The sequence below is a fragment of the Semicossyphus pulcher genome, unplaced genomic scaffold, assembly GCF_022749685.1.
Source record: "Semicossyphus pulcher isolate SPU_LCO1_2020_fin unplaced genomic scaffold, fSemPul1.0.p SCAF_8, whole genome shotgun sequence".
Taxonomy (NCBI): domain Eukaryota; kingdom Metazoa; phylum Chordata; class Actinopteri; order Labriformes; family Labridae; genus Semicossyphus; species Semicossyphus pulcher.
This window is the reverse complement of record NW_027211759.1, coordinates 29,758,807-29,785,465: the sequence shown is the minus strand read 5'-3', so window position 1 is coordinate 29,785,465 and position 26,659 is coordinate 29,758,807. Positions and strand designations below refer to the sequence as shown.

The 26,659-nt window shown below is 41.3% G+C and overlaps 1 protein-coding gene across 1 annotated transcript in view; it reads left to right on the top strand.

Annotated features, from left to right (window-relative positions):
• The window catches only part of cdh13 (cadherin 13, H-cadherin (heart)), a 367,968-nt gene that overhangs the window by 90,400 nt on the left and 250,909 nt on the right, over positions 1-26,659 (top strand). Inside the window, exon 2 of the mRNA XM_069686880.1 lies at positions 4,923-5,043. Coding sequence (XP_069542981.1) covers positions 4,923-5,043 — 121 coding nt within the window. The remainder of the gene's footprint in view (positions 1-4,922; positions 5,044-26,659) is intronic.

Below are 26,659 nucleotides of genomic sequence, written 5' to 3'. Positions count from 1 at the left end.
CCGGAGCCAACCGTGGACGTCACACATGCAGCACTGCCTGTATCTCTGGGAAGTGTGCTCTCGCAATTACCGTTTATCACCATAGGTGCTGCCAAAGAGAACGAAACTGAGATCTTCGAGATTATAACTTTATATTTAGGTATGTTTATGTTTTTTGTCAGATGTGATATAAAATTTTCCCAGATTACATTATTATTACTAAAATTCCTTTTTATCAAATATCACATCGGCTTTATCTTTTTTTTTTTTTTTTATCTAAAGAAAACATATCAGCAATTTTAGTTTCTCAGTGTTTTGTTTACAACTTTTATAAATCTGCCTCCAAATGGAAAAAAAAAATCTTCTTATTTCAGCTCCTGGAAACAAGAAGTTCAAGCGGCTGCAGGTCGTGAGGACTGAATCAATACAGATTGAAGGACTATTAGAGAACATTCTCATGGAATTCTAGAGATAGACCAAAACATAACAATGTTTCTAAACTTTATGGTAGCTGTTGTGTATTTGTATTCCTATAGAGTGGATAAAAGGTCAGGATGTTGCCATGTAAAAGACAAACTTTAAATTGACATGTTCCTCACAGATAGCGAGGCCCCGTGGGTGCACATATGCTCATATTTTATTAACGTGGAAACAGATGTGGATGTTTGTGTTTACTAATCCTTATGGGCAGATAAACTTAATCCCACTATGCACACGAGCTTAAACCCATATAAGAATCAGATGCTTTCATGTGTGTTGCACACGGACAGGGTATAAGGGCACAGAAGCGTGCATGCACAGCCACACAAACAAAACCCTAAAGAAAGCCTTGATATGGATCTCCTTCTGTAAAATAACGTCCACACAATGCATCGCTCCCTCCTTTGAGATTATATTTTTAATTAATTCTTCTTGCATTAAAGAGTTTTCAGAGCGTACAAAGATGGACAGTGTTGATAAAATGCCTCATTTCATTCTGCTGGGCCTGAACGCTATAACCTTCACATGCAGTACATCCTTAAATGCTTTCCTGATGGAGAATATTGCCCACAATAATAGTTCCCTACGCTAACAACATTGTCATTAGTATTGCGTTACCTTAATGCTTTCATTGTCCTACTGTGAGTCACTGGGGCTGGATTAATATTTCCCCCTTAATGGACATTAAAATGGGTGTTCATGTCGTTAAACCCTGCTGAGAAGATGGGGTGTGTGTTTGCAGGTAACCACTTCTGAGTCTGTGTGCGTGCGCACGTGGTAATGTTTTGTTATGTATTTGCATGTGTGTCCCATGTACCCTTGCTATGCTGACAGGCCTCGGGGCCTTTCAGTCAACTTGATTGAGTTTATGGACCAACAAGCATTGTTGCGCACCTTGTCAGGAAGCCTTGTGATAGAATTGAATTACCATTTTGACACCTGCAGGAAAAGCACTAAGTCCCCTGGGTGCAGTGATTACTTTGCAGGGACATTACATGTAATGACCTCTATGGCTGAATGTCTGCCAAGGCTTTTTCATCACGCAGACAGATCTTCATTGACTGCTCTGTGAAAGTCTTGTAACTTACATGATGTATCATATAACTGTCATTCTAAATGAAAGGAAATATTTCACGTCTGTAGATTTCCCTGTAAAGGTTCTTTCAGCTGGTAATAAAATGAAGTGGGGAAGCCATAACTCACTGTTATTTAGCTGTTAACGTGTTTTGAAATATATGCTTAAGTAATATTGACATAATGACAGTCACCATATAATAACAGACAAGTGACATAAAAGTACCTCAGCCAGTGTTCCCTTTAATGTAGGATCCTTTGTCTTGCACTGAAACAGCCCATTGAGTAAGACGACAGTTGTGAGAGATTTTTGCTCTTATGCTTGGGGATGAGAAACACTTGGTAATGTGTATGACTGATGAGTCTTTTATTGATCTTCTTAATATTCTTTGAAAGGTTATTTCCTCGTGTCTGGATATAAAAGATACCGACTGTCATTGTACCATATTTTGTGTCTGACTATAAATAACACTTGATGCTGTTTCACTGTATATTTTCACGGAATAATGCCTTTACAACACTTCCACTGTACCAGTGAATATGTAAGCATTGTATACATACAGTAAATATGCTTCATATTTACGGATTCATATGGCACATTTGTACCACAGAATGTGATGCAGCTCTGCTAGGTTTTATGTTTACTAAGCAGTTGTACAAAGTTCTTATTGACAATGTCAGTGAGGTAAATTGGTAGGTTGCATTATATTCAGTGCAGTTTCTATTCGTCCTTTCATGTACGTAAATAAAGTGAACAAAATATTAGGAACACCTCCCAGTTTAATGAATCCAGTTCAACACTACTGCAAACTAAAGGCATCATTTAAGGCAGAGCAGTTGTTGTGGATCACATCAGATAGTACGCGTACACCTAATGAAGAGGTGGTACGACTATGTGATAGACAACATCCAATTAATTTTTCCCTTGTTCTTTTCTCTTGATATCTCTGGAGGAGTTGCTAGAGGAGGGGTCAAAAGATATGAGTATGAGCAGGTGGGATGTCACTGGATGATTCTGTAGACAGATGGCTCAGTTTGTCAGATGCGTATCACGTACACCTCTCTGAATTGTGTGTCTAATTATAACACCTGCTGTGTCAGGATAAAACAGCTACTTCTTAGTTTGTCGCTTGAAATTTTAGCAAAAAATACAATGTTTAATAGTAGATCCTGAATTTTCTTACATTTTAAGGACTTCTTATCAAACTGCAACAAAAACACAATCACTATTAACTTCCACAATCTATCATCTCCCCCCATCCCAACTGTAAAGTGGTCTTGTCCAGTGATATTTACGTCTAATAGGGGGACCTTTTCAAAATGTTGTAAGACCTATTAATAATCAATAGGTCCCTTCACCTCTTTACAGTCTCCTTTCTCACGGTGCCTTCTTGATCGTTGCACAATGCTTAGCTGACCGACACACTTTGTGACGAGGTGTTTGGAGAAAGTCTTCTGTTAAAGAGCTGCAGTGTCTGTAGCATGTCTGCCAATTTATGCAACACTGGTAATTCTGCTACAAAAGTTGTACTGTAATTTGTAGATTGGTGCCAAAGAGTGTGAGGTGACTCAAGTCCTGTTTCTTATAAGGCCACGTCATCATTGCTTTATGCAAGGTGGCGTCGTGGTGAGACACAAGGATAACTGGGCACAAAACCACAAATAACATTTAAAACATTTCTGTCAGTGCTCTATGGAGCTACACTGTCTTTCAATGAGAGGCCGACCTCAGGTCTGTGTACACAAGGACAGGGACATCAACTCTATAGAACGTGAAAAATGCAAGCACTCATTGTTGGAAGATGTGCACAGAACATTTACATCATAGGCGAACATCCCTGAGACTTAGTGGGGGTTGGGATGCTGTGGGTTGTGAGGGATAATGCTATCACATTGGTATCGTAGATAACAACACGTTAGATGTGCTTACATGCTCTCTCAAAGTAATTGTTCTAATAAGGTTTTCTACTTCTGTGTACAGTTCAAGGAGCTACATTCAGGGTTGAAGTCTTAGGTCCCGATCAGACACACTGCGTTTTAGCAGCTGGGGGGCGGCTTTTTGTGTAGTTGTTTTCAATGAGAGGGATGCTTTTTGCGCGCTGCTTTTGCGTTGCTGAGCGCCTCGCATTTTTGAGAAAACGCTCCGAGCGCCTCGAGTTCATAAAACTTAAACTCAAAGCAGAACCGCAACCAACGTCATGGCCGTTTTCTCTCTGTCCAATCGGATGAATGGAGAGGCGGACTTTCTGCCAGTTTCCAAAATAACGGTAAGGTTAATGACAGCTAATGATTTGATGGTTGCCTTAACAACAGAAACTGTAGGCTTAAACAAAAAAGGCAGTGTGGTGCGCCTCGAGTTTTACAGCCTGCAAAACGCGTTTTGCCTGATCGGGGTCTTAGTCTGGAGTTTTCACTGACAGCTTACAAAATACTTTTAACCCTCACTTTGTCTTTAAGCCCTTGTGAGCTTTACATCTGAGGAAAATGAACTCGATGCATGCAGTCCTCCTCGCTCTCTTTGTAAACTCAGTGGTTGTAAAATAATACAATGTAGGTCAATAATGCATTCGTCTGCAAGAAACGGCACAAAGAACAAATATATCTGAAGTGATGCATCACATACCTTTACAACATAAACTGCTCCATCGCTGTTCTCATTTGAGTTTGGTCCCATCTAAGAGGCTGTATAGTCACAGCACTACAGTCCGTTTCCATGGGAACAACCACCCTTTAAAATAAGGTTGTATTTCAAAGGAAGGGTTAAAGTGCATTTCTTTTCCTGCATATTTAGTAAATTGAATAAATGGGTCAATGAAAAGTCAAGCAGTGTTTAAGGAACGTACTGTTGCAGAGTTTTTAGAGTGTTTAATTTGAATTGTAAAACTACATAATACCAAATTACATCTTGACCTTTCCTTCACCGTGTTCAAAGAAACAAGAGAAGCTATTGAACACGTGCTTTTTAAAATCAAACCTTGAATTAAATCATAGTTGAATGAACATCAGCGTAAGCCTGATGCAGCCCAAATCACTAAAGAAATAATGAGGCTAAATACGTTAACCAATTTGGGTAATGTAGGAGCCAACTTGTTAAATAGAAGATCTCTGAACAAAGAAAAGACTGACATCATGAGTCTGACAGTTATATAAAAGTACATTGCTGAATTGATGAGAAACTTTTTGCCTGCAGACAGACAGGTTTTCCTTTGTCCCTTTATTTTTCTGTATCTGCTGCAGCCGTATGTTGTTTATTCAGGATTAATGAGGATTAGGTCTTTATATTATTTATTTTATTCTTTCCACCTGCCTGTGCCTGACAGGTTTATCTCCACAGAAACCATGTGTTTATGTTTATTCCTCTGACCTGTCCTTTGTTCTCTGTGTTGCAGGTTGCCCGCGTGGGTGGCCAAGAGGACGGAGGCCATGAGGGCTGTGTACCTGGCTTCCAGGTCAAACACTACCAGGTGGCGTTCAGTGGAACCTTCCAGAAAGGCCAGGCGCTTCTACAAGGTCAGTTAAAACGGGGAAAACTAACTCAGATATTTACAATGTTTCTGTTTTTGCCTTTCCCTACGGGTTTGCTCTGTTGCCTCCTCTCTCTGTCTTTTATATTCTCACACTCCACGACAAAAATGTGAATCTTGGAGTGCAAACACACACACACAGGAACACGAACACACACACACACACACACACACACACACACACACACACACACACACCTGTGAAGACTAAGCCCTCAGTCTGCCTGTGTGGCTCCTGAGGATTTGAACAGCAGCATATCCAGAGGAGCAGAGCAAGCCAGCTCCCTCCAGGTCAAGCTGAAGGTGTGTGTGTGTGTGTGTGTGTGTGTGTATGTGTGTGTGCAGAGCCGTCGCAGGGGGGCTGTGAGGCGAACTTGACATGCAAGGCCCTGCTCACTGACATGCATGCCGCTAGCTTCGCACACTTGCTCAGCCACCACATCTCTGGAAGTGTTGACTAATTTATCCAGCAATCCTCGTAGTAACTTATGAGATTCTTCCTTATTTAAAATTCACTTGTTTTTCTCAGCACCCAACTCGTGTTTACGAATTCTGTTGCGGTCTCGTGTGGCTGACATGGCTTCCCTTTCTCCTTTGTCCTTGCAATGAGCTGCGAGATGGTGTACGCACTACGTAACGACGCAATATGGAGAATGAAAAAAACCCCCAGAATAATTTGTTATTATTGAGTATGCATAATGGAGTTGACAAACAAGAATTTTATCTCAGAATCATGGTGGGTCAACAACAGTCTTGAAAATATTATGAATGCAAAAAAATGCAGGATGTGAAGCCAGGGTTGCCAGGGTTGCCAGGCCTGCGGTTTTCCCGCAGGATTTGGCTACTTTTGAAGTGTTGCTGAGGACCCTGTGCAAGGCTCTTTCGAGGCGCGAGACCCTGTGCGGTTGCACCCTTCGTACCGCCCATGCAACGGTTCTGTGTGTGTGTTTGTGTGTGTGTGTGTCTGTACAGGTTGTTTCATGCATGACATTTATTATAATTCATGTGAATTCTAGTAACAAACAGGAGATAACACCAACAACACAATTTGTTTGCAAATGAATTATTCTCCTTGATTGGACGATATTTACAAAAGCCTTTCTTTCTTCATTTGTTTTTCCCCTGAAGACTGCTTCAGGCTGCTCGGTTGTGCGTTTGCTGTGTGCCCAAATGCATGCCTGTTTACCATGTGACTATTCTGCTGGAGCGTTTCAGTCCCAACACACCAGCTACCATGCTCCAGTCGACTTCCCCTCCCGGAGAACTCAGTCCCAAACTGCCTCTGAGTTGTGTTTTCCTTTGGATGCAGAAATGTGTGTTTGATCTCAGCAGGTTTATAATCACAACGTTCAAGGTTTGAGAGGAAGTTGAGAGGAAGGTCGCAGGGATCACTGCTGAGTGGTCACTCTCATGAAGGCTCAGCACCAGTTGGGAGGCAGCCTTGTCACCCTTTTGTTACAGCAGTGGCAAATCAGATTCCCCAAAGACTCTCCACTCTCGGCTCCATATTGCTGCCACAACTTATTGGTCCCGTGTTCTCCTCGGGGACCCGTCAGCAGTGCCCCCTGCACAGCTCCACTCCGTCTCCACAGAGATCAGCAATAATGTCTGCTGGCTAGCAGTGTGCTCCTCTGGGCTGGTTGGAGAGTTATGGCTGCTGGCACGTCTCTCCACAGAGATCGACAAGGTGCAGTCAAGTTTTACGACAAAGCACGGGAAGTTTTCACTAATTCATTTGCTCTATAATTCATTCACTGTTGCACTCTGTTGTTCTGCTTTTTTCTTTGTATATTCTGATGAAATACAACAGAAATATGTAAATTCCAATAGGAATAATTTATAGATTATTAATGCAGCCTGTCAGTTATTGTGGGGCTTGTTTTCTTTCCCCTCATTATTCAGCTTTTTTCTTTTTTATTTCATCATTCTGCTGTTCCTGCATGTCACCAGGCCATATTGGTGGAATACCATTACCTGCTTCAGTGACTTGCACACAATATGCTGTATCTGTAAACACAGAAGTTACACATTTACCTCTTCCATGTAGTGTCATGAATGGATGTAGAGGTGTTCTTATACAGCACAAAGTTCCACTTACACACAGGTTTACGATCTGAACATACAAAGGTTCCCACCTAAAAGGCAAAATCTGACAAATCTGAGCATTTTCTCCCTCAATCTCTTTTTCTCCTTTTTCAGCTTTATTGTGTTTGATTTGGTCAGCCAGCGAGGCATTTTGTCATCTGGAGGTTCAGCGGCGCGTGTAGTGGGTGACAGAACTCAGTTCTGCTTTAGTGCGCTGCTCTGGGACGACAGAGTGCTTCTATTACCTTGAATATGCTCCTGTCAGCAGAAACACCTTTCACCATGGGGGGTCCCACTGCACACACAGTAATGGACAAAGTATCGGCATGCCTGTGCTCACACATACACTTACTGTACGCGCTCAGACATACAGTATACATTAGTGTGTAGGTGTATGCTGGTCTTGGGTTTATAAAAAAAGAAAGATGTGACTCACACAGAGATGAAAGCTTTGACGTGGACTGTACACTGTGTGCTTGATTTATAGTATCACTCAAATGCACAAATGACATATGCTTGAGTGTTTAAAGAGCCTCTTAAAGATTCAAAGCTCTTGCACAAACACAACCTCACAGCAGGTAGTGAAGCTGAACAGTGTGTAGCGTTAAGGGGTAGCAAGATTAATAAGTAATTAATAGCAAAAGGATTTAGGTTTACCTTAAATTCAGTGTTAGAAGCCACCCAATTTTGACAAAACAGGGAAAACTTATAATTAGTAATTAATGACTTTAGGCTCATGATCTCAGGGTTGCTACGAGGTTCTTGGACATGGTGTACAGTGACCTTACCATTTTATACACACACAAATCACATGGATCAAGGTCTTTATAAATGAGAGGTTTATTTAACTACTTCTAAGTGGAATATGAATGAAGAAATGAACAGGGACAATGAATACAACGATGAACAATACATGAATGACAACGGACCACATTGTAGATGGCATCTGTGACTGGTTTCTTTGATGTTTTAGAATTAAATGGGATTTAATTACTAATGCATCATTCGGCAGTTGAGAGTTTAAAAGGGCACCAAGGAAGATTGTGAAGCAATTCAAAAGTAATTCTAATTTTAAAAGATTTTAGGTTTAGGTTTAATGTTAATTAATCCTAGTTAATTTAGCATCAAGCATCAACACATGGGAGATGTAATTGTATCACCTGATGATCATCTGATGGGTGTGGCAGCAGGCTCTCTTTTGGCGCTCGGGCCTTTTCAGGACAGCTTTCGTCCCTCGTGGCCGATTCGGCTTGAATCGGGTTTCTCCATCTCTCTCGCTCTCTGGCTCAGCAGGAAGCTGAATCATCTTCATCTTCACCCCCCTTTCTCTGGCTAGGGTGAAATCTGTGGCAGTTTTGCCAGACGTCGTTCGGGAGTGTCTTTTGTGCAAAATCTCCTTTAAAGGATGCTAGATTCGGCTTCTTCGGCACGTTCAGTGCAGCGGGGGATCAGCATGGTGATACTGGCGGCATTCTGCGGCCCAGTACACAATAAGGCCGTTCTTGACGGCTCAGGACTTCAGAAGAGGTTCAGGCTGCATAAGCTGACAGCAGAACCTGGGACAGGCCATGTGGCCAACCCTCCCCCCCCCCCCAGGGGGGGAAGAGACCTCAGAGGACTCAGGAACAAGAGTAACAGGACAAGAGACAGGACGAAGACCCAACAGGAGAAGAGGGCGAGAGGAAGTTGCTTGGAGCTTTATAATCTTGGGACCAGAGGGGTCTGGTCTCTGGGGTCCCTCTCTAGCCACACCCATATGGAGAAGGCTCTGAGAGTGAGATTATGTCTTTTAAAGCATTAAAATCAATATTGCCTACTTCACATATTTAATTCTTCTATATTTAAAAGTTGGGCTCTGTCAACTACAGAACGATACCAAACACTTTATATTAATCGTTGAATAAAACCTGTTGAAAAGGGGTTAGATGAACTAAACAATTAAACAACAAGGTTGATGGCAACATCCATTGTGACGACAAATAGTATATACATGTACACATACACGTCTGCATATGCACAGGTAAACCTTTCTGCACATCACATGAATGGATCAAATGATCTCATGTGTCCACATGTGGTCTTCCTTTGTTAGCAGACAGACATGAGGAGGAGGTGGGATCAGGATGAGGAGAACTGCAGTTTCAGATTCACGTTAAAACAATTTTCACAGTATTAAAATATGTTAGCTCAGCATAACATTACTTTAAGTACATTTCAATTGCATAGGAGAATCAGTCACTTTAGTCCTTATATTCTTTGCAGAAAGGATGTGTCTGCATGTGTGTTATCTTCTCTGGAATGTGAGAAGGGTCGTAAACTTGGGGGATGGTTGGTACCTTGACCATTTGTACCAGCACTCTTCTTACAGACTCTGCATGTGTCTGTTCCAATGATCAGAATACTTTGTAAAAAGATGACGAATTAAGGTCAAGGCGATTCACGCTACAAGTGTGCTAAAAAACAATAAGACCATGATAAAAAACAACATATCAAGGAGAAGCACAAAGGAGGCAAATGAAGCAGATGATTTCAGCTCTCAACTTGAAATATGGATGATATCTGTGGTTCAGTCAGTGACTGCTCTGTTATAAAGGGACGGATCAATCTGACGAATTGTTTGTGTGATTTAAAAGGAAAATGAAAGAGAAAATGATTCTTTAACACAGACTGTTCAGTGCATTCACTCTATGGATTTCAGAGCATTGACACTATTTTAGCTCCCCACCATCCATTCTGCTAAATTTGAACAAATTGTCTCCTGAGTGAGAGTGTGATTCATACAGAGTGCCAGAGGCTACAGCCAGGCCTAGTGACACATGCAGATTTATGTAAATTCTGCTCAGCCCCGTGCCACCTGCTGTAGACCTCCCTGTGTAATTACCAGTTGAGGGGCGGTCTGCTTGCGAGAGATACCTGTTGGCGCAGACCCGGGTTCAAGGACATCCATCTCTGCTAATGGCCACATGGAAGAAAACAAACGCATTCACGTACTGTGTGCAAACATTCTCTTCTTTTTCGTCCCATTCTTGGTCCTCCTGTTCTGTTTCCTCTTTCTGTCTCCTGGATTTACTACTTGTCTTTGTGCTTTGTCTCCATTCACTCAGCCTGTCCAGCTCCTCTTACTCAGCTGGTTGTTGCTTAGACAGTAGAGAAAATGTCTCTCACCCCATGACATCAGAAGCTTCATCATTTCAATCTGTTCTTTGTATAGTCCTATGTACAGACAGCATGTGTAAGATAAGGCATCTTACACATGCTGTCTGTGAATAAAAAAGTTTGGGGAGCTTTAATTTTGCACATTTGACATTTACAATTTATCCTTTTTAAATGTAGTTTCTGTCTGTAATTTATCCAAAGAAACACTATCATTCAGATAGTTTCACACTTAAACGACAATCTGTACATCTGCACTGAAAAACAATCAGCCTCACTTTGCCTACAGCCTCCTGCTTAATTTAAAAACCCTTTTGAATGAAGCTGAAATTAATTTCAAAATATGAAAGAGCATCATACAAAAACCTGGCAAATTACGTTTCACCAAGAGTCGAGTTTATTCAAGGGTGAGAGATATTTGGCCTGATAGTGAGGAATGCCTTCTCTGATGAATCAGGACTAGATTAAAATAATATTGACTCCAATTTATGACATAACATTGCTCAATGGAATTGATTCTTAAAGCCCCCCTCCAGTGAAAATCCAGTGTTGAACCTTGTGAACATCTCCATGTGGTGTTCTTCATGTGCTACAAGACATATCAGGGACAACATCAGCAGTCATCTCCACGGCTGGACCTGTCTGCTTTTAAACTGCAGTGTACCAAGGACAGGCTGAACAACACGTATGTGAAACCTATGGCAACCGCTTCGGCTATGCACGAGCCAGCTGCCACCATCAGCATAATTTTTGCAAACTAACTACTAACGTTAATGTTACTACCGCTAATTACTACATTTCAAGCTAGCTAAGTTTCAACAAGACGTGTTTTGTTTTCCTGAAGGAGGGGGTGGTTGAGAATGTGCATAGTGGGCGGGGCCTATGCAGATTCAGGGATTTTTAATGAGGGAGAAGGAGGAGATGCCTTGGGAGGATTAATTACATTTTGCAGAAAACACATATCAGACACAATTTATTATTTCAAGCAGAGGATTTTATATGTCTTAAAACATGACTGGAGCTGAGCTTTAAATGCTTTACTAAGCCAAGTTAACATGAGAATCCTCCGGCTTGAGAAAAAATTACGTAGCAGCAAAGAAACAGTTTTCCTTTAGATTCAAGAAGGAATCCTGATGTGGGCTTTACCTTTATATTTTACAGAAATATACTAATACATATCATTTTTTTTACAGTCTTCCAAATACCAAACGAGGTCTCCACAGGGTTAAAGAGGCATTAGGCAGGCCAGGCGCCGGCTGACATTTACTGAAGGATAAATTAGGTTCTCAGCTCAGAAAAGTAACTTTCTTCACTCTTTCTCTCAGCGGGCTCCGCCATGACACAGAGAAATACAGCAATGAGATGTATTGATTTTGAGATGGTGTTATAGCTCACCTTAGTTTTGCAAGCTGTTTCTTTCTGCCTTGCTGCTGCCTTCTCCAAGGTGGCAGTAAAGTTGATGCAGTTTGCTGTCGCCTACCTGGCAGGCTGTCAGAAATAATGGCACTTCATAATATGGGTAATGCTGTTACTGTGCAGAAACCGGACTTCTTTAAGAACATTTATAGCCAGGAGAAAGCATTTTGCAAGAGGACATCATAAGAAGACATTACACTCTGATAATTCATGCAAACGTGGTTTTGATTTTATGGTGTACTGGGACGCTATAGGGCATACTTCGCTGACAGCCAATAAACTGTGGAGAAGAAAAGAGGAGAGCCTCCTTATCTTTATCCTGCAGAGCAAGACCATGGCTCTGCGAGGCTTTTCTACAATCCCACTACCAAACATGATTACTCCAAAAAACATGACAGCCTTTAGCCAAATTGCATCACTCACATCCCTTAATTAAGCATTCCTTTAGATTTGACTTCAAGAAATATAGCAAGCAGAAGGTCCTCTGCAGGCTCGGCGTCGCTGGCAGTAAGGCTTCCACTTCCTGTTCAGCAGCGGTGTGTGTGGACGAGCAGCTCTCCTGTCTGGCACCGGGCCTGAGGCATATTAACTGCACCGAGCTTTAAAGACCTCCTTACTGGCACAATTCTTGTCTCTCGCCTGTGCTCACACCGACTTTATCATCGAGGCAATTTAAAAGTACTTGAATTCTGATATGGCTTAGTAGTTTTAGATAAATTGGACAAATGGAACAGCTCTCTTATTTGTCACATTTTTGCTTCTCTCCGACTCGGCTCTGCAGTCTAAGTTTAGCTGATGAAGTTTGCTGTCCTTTCTGCTCACAGCGCACAATAATGTTGGTCAAGGAATTTGATAAACTGCAAACACACACACACTTGTACTACACACACTTAAAGACGTGTCTTTCATCAAATACCTCATCATGCAGAATATTAAAGATGAGCTTAGTGATTTATTGCTGCTTTAAAGGTTGCACTTGTTTTAATATATCTGTTGTTCATGCAGATGGAGGCTTTTTCTTCTCTCGTCAGCCCACATGCGTTCCTCACTGCAATATGTTAAACTAGCACATCCATTTAACTATTTTGCAATGTCATTGAGTACCTCATTATATCACCACTGTTTCTTTAGACAACACGGCTATCAAATGTGTCCCAGTTAAAGAGGAATAACAGGAATACAGGCATTATATTTACCTGTTAGCATAGTAAGAGCCTGTTTTAGCCAGCTGTTTATTGCTGTTGCTCAGTATAATGCTATTGTGTTTCAGGCCCAGAGCCAAATGTGTAGTGTTCTGTATTTGCATAAACTAAAGTGAAAAGTAAATTATAAGAGAATCCCTGAATGGAGATGAAGCCAGGTTAAAAAACAGTCCAGCTTTAGTGTGAGTAAAACGCTGCTCCGTCCCACTCATTGTTGCCCCACTTACTAATTTTGTCTGCCCTCCACCCCCTCAACCCACTGAAACACACCCCAACACACTGCACCCCAAGAACCCACCTAACAACTCCTCTGTCATCCAGAGGGTTCACATGCATGGATTGATGCTCTCCCTCACCTCTGTCTGCATGACGGGGTGCACATCCTGATCATGCCACTCTCACGCCTGTAATGGCGTAGCATTAATCACCCTGTGGAGCCGGCGTCACAGGACCTGCAGCTTCTTTTCCGGTGTATTTTTAATTTGACCATAAATCAAGGTGTGCTTTGACAAATGACTATAATTACAGGAAAGGCCATTACTAGTATGGGTATGCATGTGTGTGTGTGTGTGTGTGTGTGTGTGTGTGTGTGTGTGTGTGTGTGTGTGTGTGTGTGTACTGTATGTGAGTGTGTGGGCACTTCTACATTATAAACAGTTTGCTTGTGAATATGAGTTTTACTTGTACAGTATGTGAAAGAGGGCTTTGTTTTGTTTGGAACAGGTGTTTTTGTAGTGAAGGAGTGAACCAAGAGAAAGAGAGGATGCATGTGAGTCCCTGGTGGACTCACTGCACAGCACAGTAAATCTTATATGGGTCAACTTGATAGTGGAGGCTGCTGGTGGATGGTGGTTAGGGGGGCTGGGATGGAAGGGGGAGGAAGAGATGTTGTAGAAAGAGGACTGTAGAGGAAAGTAGAAACGGTGCGTGGATGCTTAATTGGCAGCAAATCTTGATATGGATAATTCAATATAGGGCTGCAACAACTAATCGATTAAATCGCTTAAAATCGTTGATTAAAATAGTTGGCAACGAATTTCATTGATTAGTTCGGTCTGTTATGATGCACTGCATGCAATGTGACAACGTCACTGGGGGCTTGTGTAGCTCACGTGATGAATAACAGGAAGTTAAAACATCTCCGGTCTCCTTTGGGATAAACATGAATTATTCTTCAATGAGGAGTAATTGTTTGTTGTGCAGTGCTGATGATGTGTCCGCCTCCGGTAGATTAGTGTCCGTTTACACCATAGACTATATAAAAAGATGGACGACATGACAGCTCCCTTAAAGTGAAGCCAAACCCTCTCTATCGCCCCCTGCTGACTGGCTGTAATATAGGTCATAAAGCCCGCCTCCTCCATGTTAACAGATGGGACATGAGTTAAACTATAAAATGAAAATACACGTCAAATAAATTGTTCTCGAACATGGTTTCGGTCATTATAGTTAGTTCTTATCAGGCTTATTTACGTCCAAGTGTTCATTTTTCTGACAAGTTTATTTTTAATGAGTTATTTGATGCTGTCAACATGATGATTGACAGCTCTGTTGACAAATACAGCTCCTGCAGCGAATCAGTTTCAAATGACGTCACCATCGCAAGATGGCAGCGCCTATCACGGGGGCTGTTTTGGCATCAATTTCGTAAAATGGGAGCAGATGGGGACGCGTTGTCCATCTGCTCCCATATATACAGTCATTGGTTTACAGACAAATGCTTGTTTACGGTTTCTAACATTCATTAAAAAACAAACAGACTAAAGTGCATCTTTTTTTTATTCACAACAGCAATATCTAATTAAATATATATTGGTTAGTTACATTTCTCTATTGAACTCAGTTCATGGCTGCATCCCCAATGTCCCTTTTTTTTTTTGTAGTGTCCTCGTGTGTACTTTCCTTTTACATAAGCAATTATGTACAAGAACACGCAATCGAATCATTTTTTGTGTTTTGAATAAAATGCTGGAAATACTAAAATGGAGCTTTTTTTTGTCTTTATCCGATTATTCATCGATTAATCGAAGTAACAATTGACAGATTAATTAATTATCAAAATAGTTGTTAGTTGCAGCCCTAATTCAATATCATACAAACAATGACTTTATATGCAGGCTGCTAAATGGCTTTATAAACCATCATTTAGAGTGATTTGATTGAGCCAAACGTATCCATTATTTGATAACAATATGATAGAACTGTAGACTAGTTTAGACTTGAACACTGTGAACACTGACAAATGTATAGACAAACTAAGTAATGGTAAGCAAAAGTATTTAAGTTAATATGGGAAACATTTTGTACGAAAAATGTAAAAAAAATTATGAAAAGATTTTCTGTCTACCGATCACGTCAGCCGATCGCGTGACGTAAAACTTATGAGGCACTGTCGCGGGGAGATGGCTGCAGGGGCGATTGTTATTTGGTTTTGCGTCTTTGCCTCAGACAGAAAATTTCTCATGTTCTGAGGCTGAACCCGCAGTCTGCTAGAATCACCAGCGCCACTTCAGCCAAAGTTTAGAAGTGGGGCAGCATTTATCCCAGGGAAGTGATCAGAAGTTAGCAAGATTCACTCAACAGATGCAAGCACTCACTTCCACAGGAGGAGATCTTGAGCATGCGTTCCTCCTGCTCCAGTGGTGCAGCGTCACCGCTCTGTGACCCGCAGTGATCACAGATGTGAGCCTGTTGTTAAAGTTGTTAAAGTTACTTGTTTGCACTCGTCTCGAGGCGGCTTCGTTGAGATAGCGAGCGCTATTGTTCCACAATTTAGCCTGCAATTTACAGCCAATATTCTATTACCTAATATTGAAGGTCGACCATGTTGTGACATGTGCCTGATTGAATATTGCTGTTTGTTTACGGAGAACGGGTTCATTTGTTCTTAAAACTAGTCGTTTTTTAACTGATGATCACAGAATACTCACGTTCTCACGTTTTTACGCTTTTGGGTTTTATTATTCATTTCTATTTTTTCGAATAGTTATCCTTAACATCGTTAGGCTAAGTGTTTCAGAGCTGTCTCTTGTGGACACAGCTGATACAGAGAGCCCCATTTACTAGTTGTTTAATATGATTGCAGAGCCGGCAGGTTTCAGCCTATATATTTGTTCATTTGCATAATAGGTCTACATATGTGCAGCACACTTAATTGTTCTGAACAGTGCAGTTATCAACACTACGATCATAATGTATTAATTTCTCTCTCTGTGTTATGATTTTTAGATTCTTAGAAAGGTTGGAAAAATGCATTTCAATCAGTGATGGGATCGGTGATCGGCAGATCTCACTATTAAAAAATCGTTTATTTCATGAAATGAGTGGGATTATGGCTGTGGGATTAGCTTTGCAGCGCTAAATAGAAGTCTAAAGCCCAGATCAGATCAGTGATTCGCAACGCAACAAAACAGATTTAGAATGTTGCAGAGAAAATTGAAGCAGTGTGAGCTGGTTAGTTGCAGAGCGTCTGAAGCCGTTGCGTGGAGTTGCAGAAGATTTGACTTATTAAATCTCCAAATGCAGTTTTAGAAGTGAATGATGTAGCTATTTCACTTCAGCCAATCAGGAAACAGCATACATTTGTGTAGGCACCCTGTCTCTGGCGCTGCAGTAGCCAAAGACGGCTCAAGATCCTCACTTTCCAAACTCTCTGTCTCTCAGCGTTTATACTTTAATGTTACAGCTAACATTGTGAGCACGTAACTGTCACTGTCATCCACTTCTTTTTATAACGATGACAGAAATCCAGCAAGATAATACATGCAACCTGGGCCTAATTTTAACATTAATATAGTATTAACGCAGAAGTAGTGGGGTATGTCAGTGTGTCGTTGCCACGAAGACGGTCAGCTGTGTCTGTACGTGTTGCGTTGCGTTGCTTTGATGTGAACGGCCACGTTTTAGAACGCTTACGATCAGATGTCACAGGATTCTTTTGGCAGTTGCATCCAGTCTCAGTGCGAATCATTGATCTGAACTGGCCTGCAGGGGACAAGAAACAATCATTTAAGTTTTAAAAGACTTATTTGGAAGAGTAATGAGGGATAAATGTATTACCCAAACTGTTTACTGACAAATGTTCTGGTTTCCCAATATGAACAACTGTACGCCCTGAAGGAGGCTGGTTTTAATTCATTCTCACCCAGCTTGTTTTCTAGCATAGGCTGTCCATGTTTAGCATTCTCATAATGAAATAGCCATTCAAATAAAGCTCTTTACTGGTTTCAGAGGAGTACTTATTTTCTGCTTTCTGTCGTTGTGTTGTAGTTATGTTTCCCTGTGCAATTATACGGTATTGATGTAAACACTTTTGCTTCAAGCTCCACATAGACTGGTTTACAGATCTGATAATCTGTTGGGTGGGTCTACTTTTTGAATAATTAAACTTTCCAAACTAAACCCAGGTAAGTTTCAACCCTTTAAGTTGTTTGCCTAATTACACATCCAGCTGATACAAGGCAACATAAGCAATCACTGAGAGTCACAACCACAAGTTCAGCTGCCAAATCCTCCAGTCTGCGGTTTGGCATATAGGGCGGGTAGCTTACAGTGTGGTTTTAAAGCTTAATCACTGCAAGCATCTGCATTAATAAAGTTCATTAGAAGACTTTTTATCCCATTATGCTGACAGTATTAATATGCATCTTGTACAGAATTCAGATGGATATCTCACCTCTCTGTCAGCACATCTGCTGCTGGCTGTGAACTGGCATCTCAGCACACTGGCACACAAACTGGCACCATCAGCCCTGAGAGGCTGCCTGTAGAGGCTGCAATCACAGGGCATCAGGGGCGCAGGGACAGTAGTGCCAAGACCCCATCTGCAATCATGCTGCAATTGGCAATCTTTTGATATACTATCTCTCTCTCGCTGTCTTTCTGAGCCTGCCCTCTGTCTCTTCCACTTTCTCTTTCCTTCTTACACTCCTGAACAAGAGAAGAAGAATACTCTTGTGCTTCCTTCATATTCTCAGAAACATATTCACATTTAGGATGCAAATTGCACTACATCTGCTAGTAGGTCTGACAAACATCATTCACGGCATTCCTGGAATGAAAATTAATTCCACATGTTTAATTCAATGCAGTCTGTTCACTAAGAGGGCGCTCATCAATTAGTAACATGATGTTTTTTAATTGCAGCTTTGAAGGACTTAAGGGAGCAGGTTTTGGCAAGCAGATATGAACTGTCAGTTTCAATATTGCATTATTCTGACCAGATGTTGGCACATCTTGATTCTGAAAGAACGTGAGGGCCTGTTTTCACTGCTGCAAACTTCTCAGAAGCATTCTTAGATTTGTTGCTATTTTAATTTATCTGCTTGTATTTAATCTTGTTCGCGATCTTTATTCTACCTCAAGGGGAAATTTGATTTACAGTAGAAACTCCTGCTTGTCACTGCTAGCGACAACGCCATCAAAGGCCACCATCAAAGGCTTTTCATGTTGTCAGGGGTTAGCTGGTGGGTGTATGGAAGGAAGGGAGGGGGGTGGGGGCTTACCACGTTACTGAAGATTAGAAACCTTTAAACAGCAAGCACCCAAAAGTGCTGTGTATTCTTTCATTTTGTTTTCAGCAAATACATCTTCACACCGCTGTCCTGAAACATAGTGATAATCAGCTTTTGTTGGAATGATTCAAAATATACAGTCAATACCGTTACTATCTATTTCCACAAAGCTACAGCTGATAGATTATCTTCCTGAACAACCTAACTCAGGAGTTTTATGAATGACAATCAGTACACAGTGTATGTACTGTATATTGTACACTCATATAATGCAGAATATAAAGGACTGTTCTGCTCACTCTAACACACACGAGCCATAATGTTCCCTCCTATTGAATGTCCAGTATTGTATTATCCATTCTTTTCCCGCTGCCATGCTGCTGTGCACCCTGTATTCTGAAGCGTTTAATCCACAAGTGTTTCCAGGATGTGAAAATCTATATGATTTGAGCCCCATGTGTGGAACATACTTTAGTGTTCTTGTGATGTACCGGTGTGCTTTTCTTCTCAAGTCAAATATTCCTTTAACAATTGAATAGTTCGAAGGCTAAAGAGAGTCCTGACTGCTCCTTGGACCTCCATCATGCCCAGCATTTCTTCCTGTTAAAGGATGAGTCCTTCTCCACTTAGCTTTAATCCAGAAGACATGGCATGTTTCTGCAAAACAAAGTGCAACTTCTCTTTCGTTACATTCCAACAGTAGAATATGTTTTTCTACCAAAATGTTTAAAAGGAAGTTTTATGCACAGCTGCATTGACTTCTCGTGCAGCTATCACCACATATGAGTTATATAGCTGCATTTTTAATGATTACATTTTAAAGAGCTTTCTTTTTTACTGAATAATATGTACACTATACCTGTACTTTACATGCACAGGGACGAATGGTTACTCAGTTCATTGATTTCCATTAGGGTTATTTAATTCAGGGAGAATTGGCAAAACATCTTGAGATGAATCCCTCTGATGAAGTTCATGCGTGTTTTTGTGTGATAAAACAGACCTCAGCGATGTTCTTTAAAGCTAATCGCACATCCAGCTCATCATGAAGAAAAAATGAAGACTGATGAAACAAGTAGGTTACTAATGCTGCAAGAAATTCTTCCAATTATCTTAAGAAAAGGAAACAAGTAGATTGATCATTAGCACAACTTGCTTGGTGTCATGGTTATTAGGGCTGGGTGTCGATAGGCACTTCTCAATTCATTTTGATTCTGAGGGTCATATTCACAGGGTCCCGATTCGTTTCGATTTCCACACCAGTGCACCTCTAACCTGGTGCATTAACAAAATGTTTAACGTTTACAATAAGAATTAACCCCATAGAAGTTACATCATGTACTTTTTATTTAACATGACCAACACACAGCAGTCAACACAATATTAACAATTGTATGAATTACACAGCTTATCAACTTTTTTCCAGTTCAGATTTTCAGTCTGAACATCTGGCTCATGGTTCTGATTAAACAAACTGGGCTTCAACTTGCGTGAGATTTGGCTACGAGATCTCATAGCACGAATAAGAAAGCCACATGAGAGTTATAGGGAAAGGCATACTGTACAACAACATGCTGAAAATACACTAACGGCCAAAGCTGACGCTAACAAGGAGTAACATAAACATCAGTGCAAAACTAACTTACATATTCATGGACGCGCACACGATAAAAAGAGTCTGTCGCGCTCACTGATGTCTTTGTAGTAGCCGCAGTAAACGTCCATGCATGTCTTCCTTACTGTCGTGTTTTAAGGGGATGCGCTGAGTTGTGCTGCGTTCAGGAGCGCTCAGAAACACGAGTGATCACACACGTTTTTACATATTTTTAAAGATTGATCTCTTGATTTATGAGTCGATTTTGGGTCATTCAAATGAGAATCGATTCAAATCGGAAAAATCACTTTTTTAAACCCAGTCTTACTGGTTATCAGTCATATGTTAACCTAAAAGAAATTAGGGCCCACTGTATATTTGCATGTCTCTCTTGATACGTTACATATCACGATAGTGGTTGCAATTCAGTACCTTTGAGATGATATATATTCCACCCTGTATGACTCTGCCTGTTTCACCGATGTGCTGTGTGTTTACACTAGTGATAAGTGCTCACTTCTTCCTGTCTCAAGAACAGAGATTCTGCAACAGCGCTGTCACAAAGCTCCGCTGTCTCTGCCTTTATACTAGTGAAATAGCTCATATTGATGTTCCAGTGTGTGACTTTACACAGAGATCCGACATCTGTTACGACCTACACTGCCAACTTAATGGCGGGATGTCATTAGGGTTCAACTGTAAAAATACGGGACAAACCCTGTCCCGTATTGATTCCGGTATTGGGTTGTTGATTTTACTGTTTGATATAATTCGAACAGATTCCATATCACACTGAACAGATTTTAGGGCAAAGTGATGGCCCTATTCACCATGAATTATAAGCTCTGTTAATATGACTTTGTAAAACTGTGTTCTGTGTACATTACTGGTGAAGAGACACTATTGTTTAGAGTTTATTGGCTGTCACTTCTCTAATACATTCTGAAAGTTATGTGATTATTCTGTGCCGTAAGTTATCAAACTGATTTTACTTCTTTGGATAATTAGGGTTGTCATTTTATTATTATCACAACATGTTGATTTGGTTTCTATATATTGCCCTTTATTAGATAGTATATGTGTGTGTTGTAAATTGCAACCCCAGGTTTGTGTATTCCTCGCTGCAGAGGACGGCCACAAACAAGCCAAATGTTTCTCTTTCTTTGGAAGTCCCAAACAAACATCCACACGAGTGACTTCACCTCATTATTTCACAGCCCTCTCTCCATGCATTCCTTGGATGTTTTATTTGCATGCACAACAAAATCTTTCACTCTAATTATGAGCTGAAAAGTTACGTCTTCGTGACAACACATGGGCAGTCATGTAGTGTGATATTAGAATCTCTGTTCCTTCAGGATAAGACCGCCATCATGCACATCCTGTGCCAGACCCCGGGTTTTTCCTTTTTTAAAGATTATGCAGGTGTCATTTAGAATTTAAGCGGCTGTCTTGTGTCGCTGACTTTTTCATGCCTCATCTTTGGGTCAAACATGAAATGAACACTAATAATTTAACTCAAAGGGTAAAGACAGCAGACTGACAACATGATATCATGTGACATCCTTTTGAGATTTGTTTTCCTCTTTATACTTCAGTACTTGTGCACGTAAACATGAACAGTGCATGGGGTGACACTTTGGGCCCTATTTAGACGGGGGAAGGCACGGTGCACAATCTGGGTGCAAACCGAGGTGCAAGGTGCAAAGAGGTTGGGTTAAGTCCCTGGATTATTCATAGGCATGTTTTCAGCATGACATGAATCAACCAATGTGCCTGCAGGCAGGCGTGTTCTTATTTACATGGCGGATTTCAGTCATTCTTGTGGTATAAACCGGGCCTGGACGGGCATATTTAACTTCTTTCTTTCCACTGCGTCCCTGCACATTAATTATTTACATCTGCAGGCACGACGTCGGGATCGGACAGGGTCTTATGTTTATTAAAGTTCTATGTGCTGACCATCAATGAAAGGTCGGCTGTAAATATTTATTTACTTATTGTTGCTGCTGCATCACATGGCTGTATTCTCCAGTGCGTGTGTAATGAACACTGGACAGTGTAATAATGTCTGTGAACACGATTGTCAGTGCCACAGGGAGTTATGTTTGAGGATTGTAATAAATTTACCTCTTAGTTGCGTGTGAGTGAGTGTGTGTCTGTTTCTGCGTGTGTAAGAGAGGGAGCATCACAATGAGAGCACGAGATGGAGAGCTTGGTGTCTCTGCAGTTTTTGGCCTGTGCGTGGCTCGAGCAGAAATCTCCCTGAGGTGAAGCAGATGTGTGTGGAGGCAGCGGTGAGCTTGTCTTCCGGCACTTCTCAGCAGATTGGTAACAAACCTTAAGCAGTATCATGATTTAAGGAGTAATTGTGTCCAATTAACAATGTTATTCCACTGTCTGCAAACACACTGCTTTTTCCTCATGAGTAGAAGCGCTGCTGTGCGTCCCTGTGTGAGTGACAAGCTCGTGTTGTGAACTCTCTGATGTATGTCCATAATGCGCCCTCTAAATAGCAGAGACAGACTGCCCCATAGACTTTAGACCTTAGACAAGGTTTTGTTGGTCTATGGCGCAGTGGCTTTCTGCGTCCTCTAGATAGCAACGCGCCACCTGTTTGCCTGACCACACCTCATTTTCAGACCAACACGGCCATGGGCGCTAACGGTGGCACAAGATCACTTGCTATTTACACAATGTGGGCGCTGGGCATGAAAATGACGACTGCTTCGGGTGGAAAATAGCAATGACACTTTGACCATTGTGTCAATATCCTGTGTTTAACCTCAGTAACCTATCTGCATTTATATGCCTGTGTGTTTAACTGTTTTTTTGTTTGTGTCAAGATAAACATAACATGAACATAACAGGGGTTTGTTATATTAGGCCGAGATGTAAAACCATTATTACAGTGGTGTTTCGTGACTTTTAAATGAGCACATTTTGACATTCAATTAAAACACATCAAGTTATCACAAACAATGAAATGACAGGGCTGATACATGTACATGCCACTCGTATCTCCTCAGGCATCTTGATGCATCACGTAGTGGAAAGGAAAAGCCTCAAAAAAAGAATATCCCACAACATCCTAAGATATCTCTTCCATCTCCATCTGTCTGTCCTCTCTGCTTCTGCTGAGAGCTCCTACAATTAAAGCTATTTCCAGGTTAAGATGTCTGCTATGGTCATATCCAAACTCCTGATCATGCTCAATATCTAAGGCCTAAATTATCTGCAACACTTTTATTTGTGCTTTCCAGGAAAGAGCTCGAGGATTGTCTCCGGTCGTTTCATTTTGATGTTCACATTTGAATGAAATCCCTTCCTGTTTAGCCAATCAAAGCGGCTAAGATTGTAATTGGCCAAGTGAGAATTCACACTGGTATGACCTTTAACATGAGCATCACAAAAATAACAATTAAAAGTAACAGAAAACATCTGTAAAAACACCATCTGTGTGAAGATAATGTAACTCATTCCAGATAAAAGGTATAAAGTTATCTTTAAAACCTCCAGGTCCTTGACAGTGCACTTCTGACTGCACTAACAGAGGCCATACCTCGACAAGACCTCCGAGCAGACATTTCAAGTGAACTGTGAACTCACTAAGGAGCTAATGATGGCCACTGTCATCGGAATGACAGAATTACTTTGTGTCAGAAGTTTCCTTCTCACCCATATGCCTCTTTTCCTGTCTTTGGCTCTTGGCCCGGAGCCCAGCATGGCTCCCCTTGAGTGGCCAGGGAAAGTGCTGAGTAACTTGGTTCAAGCCTCAGGGGCTCAACCTGGGTGTTACTGACTTCCTGAAAGCCTATCGATCTGCCTGAATGCTTGAACGCGTTGCTGGGTGCCTGTGCGTTGCTGGAGCTGGCTTGTGTGTGAAATTACGTTTGCTTATGGATTTGTGTGTGTTGAAATGAATGTGCGTGTGTGCATGTGTGTGTGCGTTTGTGTCTTCCTGTGTGTGTGTGTGTGTGTGTCTGTAGAGTAAAGTTGTTTGATTGACAGGTTTGGGTGTTACTGCACTTGGCAGGAAGTTTTCATCTTTTTTTCTGCCTGGCTGTTTAATGGGTTGGCAAAAATCCCTCCTCTGCTTTGGCCAGAATAGACCTTTGAAGACAGGCACCGACTTCTCTCCCCATATGCTACAGGTGCACCTTTCAGCTGCTCAGGGGCTATGTATTATTGGAGAGGCAGGAAACCACAGCAAATATATACATGATCACATGTCTAATCTCTGTACCATCTGGCATCTCATCCAATCTTGTGCATTCATCCTTACAGATGCACTGGCACACTCACACAGCATGCATATTACAGCTTTTGTTGAGGTTCTGCATCCAAATCGTGAAGCATCTATTCATATAACAGGTCCAACTGTTCACCTTAAAGGCTCCAGGATATTCATTTCGAAACCAAAGTTGCCATGCTTTCACACGCTGATATGACAGTGGGTGATTGCTATCAGGACCATGACTTAAGGGTTAATGGAGAAGTTAAAAGCTGAATGAACCCTGGCATTGAAACCCAATATAAAGACCACTGTGGCTTTGCATAAAGTAACATACAAATACAGAAGGAAAGAGAAGATTTGAAGCCAAACTGATACTGTTTTCTAGATAAAGAAAAATATTATACCAAATCAGCATCCATAAGATACTTGACTTGATTGGTGTACAGGTGAAATTCCTTGCAGTTAACTTTACCACTCGGGCTCCACAATAAATTGTTTAACCATCACAATTGCCATGTGTGCATGTGCAATAGTCACATCGCGGGACATGCGGTTGTGAGGCAAATTGAATGCAACACGTCAAAATATAAAACATGTACTAGCCATTTTCTAATCTAATTTTTTTAAATTAACTGTCAGTGGTAAAAACAAGCACTTTTAGTGAACGTACTTTGATCGGGCACAGTTGCCCCAGGTGATTATGTTGCAGCCATTGCAACCGTATCGTGTGTACGGCAGAGGCTATCTGCTGGACCGATTCCAAACGTTTTTGTTCCTATGAGCCTTCTCGATACCAAACTTCCCCTTTAAGAGTATGGGTTACATTAATATTGGTGACATATTGGTCAATGTAGTCATTATGAACAATTTAACAATGCAACAACTCAGATGGGTTTTTCCTACTACTTGTGGGTGGAGGTCCATTTAGGTAAACAAGCCAAGTTTTCTTTTTTGTTAGTTTGTTTTTGGTCTGATCCTTGTACGATTATTTATCATGATATTAATATAACACAACAGCCAATAGTTTAAGTATTGTAGTTTGATCAGGCCAACTGAAAACAAATCATCACTATAAGGATAGAACAAAGAACTATGCACAGTACTTCCTGCTACTGTATCTTTGTGCACACTTGTTCTTGCCAGAGTTCAAAACAAATATTTATCACTTTTTCTTTCCAGTTTGAACATGAAAACACAATCAAATGTAGGTAAATCCCTCCAGCCGGTCTGCAGCTCTGCAGACTTGAGTAAAGTGTAGTAAAGTGCATAAAAGGCTAAGAACGACCACGAGGCAGCCCTCTAGCACTCTCACAGCAGGACAGCCCTCAGCCCTCCTGCACTCTCTGGGGAGAGCATCAAGGTCTTTAAGTGTGGACATTTGGACTAAAGGCCCTTTGAGACGGCTCTGTTCACTCTCATAACTTAACACGAAAAGCAATGTTAAACTCTAAACTTGGTGTTGATTTTCTGGAAACGTTATCCCAACCAAGTCTGAATACATATTCAGTGAAGGGGCTCTTTCAAGGGTCAGTCTGTGGAGCAAGCAGAAACACAATCTAATATTTATAGCTGCAGTACCTTTAAAGTCAGCTTAGAGCACAGAACTGCTGCAGTGGTCAGAAGTGTCTTTCTATGACTCAGAGCGTCCTCTATGGCTCCTGGAGCGCCAGATGGTCAGTCAATTGCAATCATATGTTTCAGAGGATATCGAATGGCTTTTGACCTTTACAATTTATTTTGGCATCAAGTTCAAAATGAATATTTGAGGGCTGATTCGGCAACAGTGGGATGAACAACATCCAATTTCACGTCACCCTGTGATCCCTCTGTGATCCCTCGTGCCTTTGTCATCTCCTGATGATGCCAATTCACTGGCGGTGGTTTATCCCAGCTTCATTGATTGGGTAAGGTGTTTAGAGTCCCATCACTGCTCTGTGTACCTAATTGAACAGTTGGCTGTTTTGTCTGAGATGTCTGACAGAGTAGTTAAGGTCACGTGGTCCATTCTATGGGCTACACTGAACCATCTGGTTCATTGATGATGATCTTAAGCAGCTGATTGAACATTTGATGAGTCTTTATATGACGATAGCAATGGTTCTGCGTGTCTCCTCTCTGCCGGGCCATCTTAATATCGTAAGCTGGCATCCCTCCCTGCCCTGACCCTCTTTGAAGAAGCGCTTGGCCCTGCCACTGAACAACAAACACCGGCTGATTGAAGTTTGTTATGGTGCTGAAATAAACCTCACTCATTCCCTTCAGATATGTTGCTGTGGTTAACCTTGTCAAGCTGGGCTTCAGGGCATCTCACTCGCATAGATACGCTGAAACATTTTCATTTATATTTCCACATAAAAATAGGGCGAGGAGTGCTGTGATGGGTTTGGAAATAAGAATTTAAA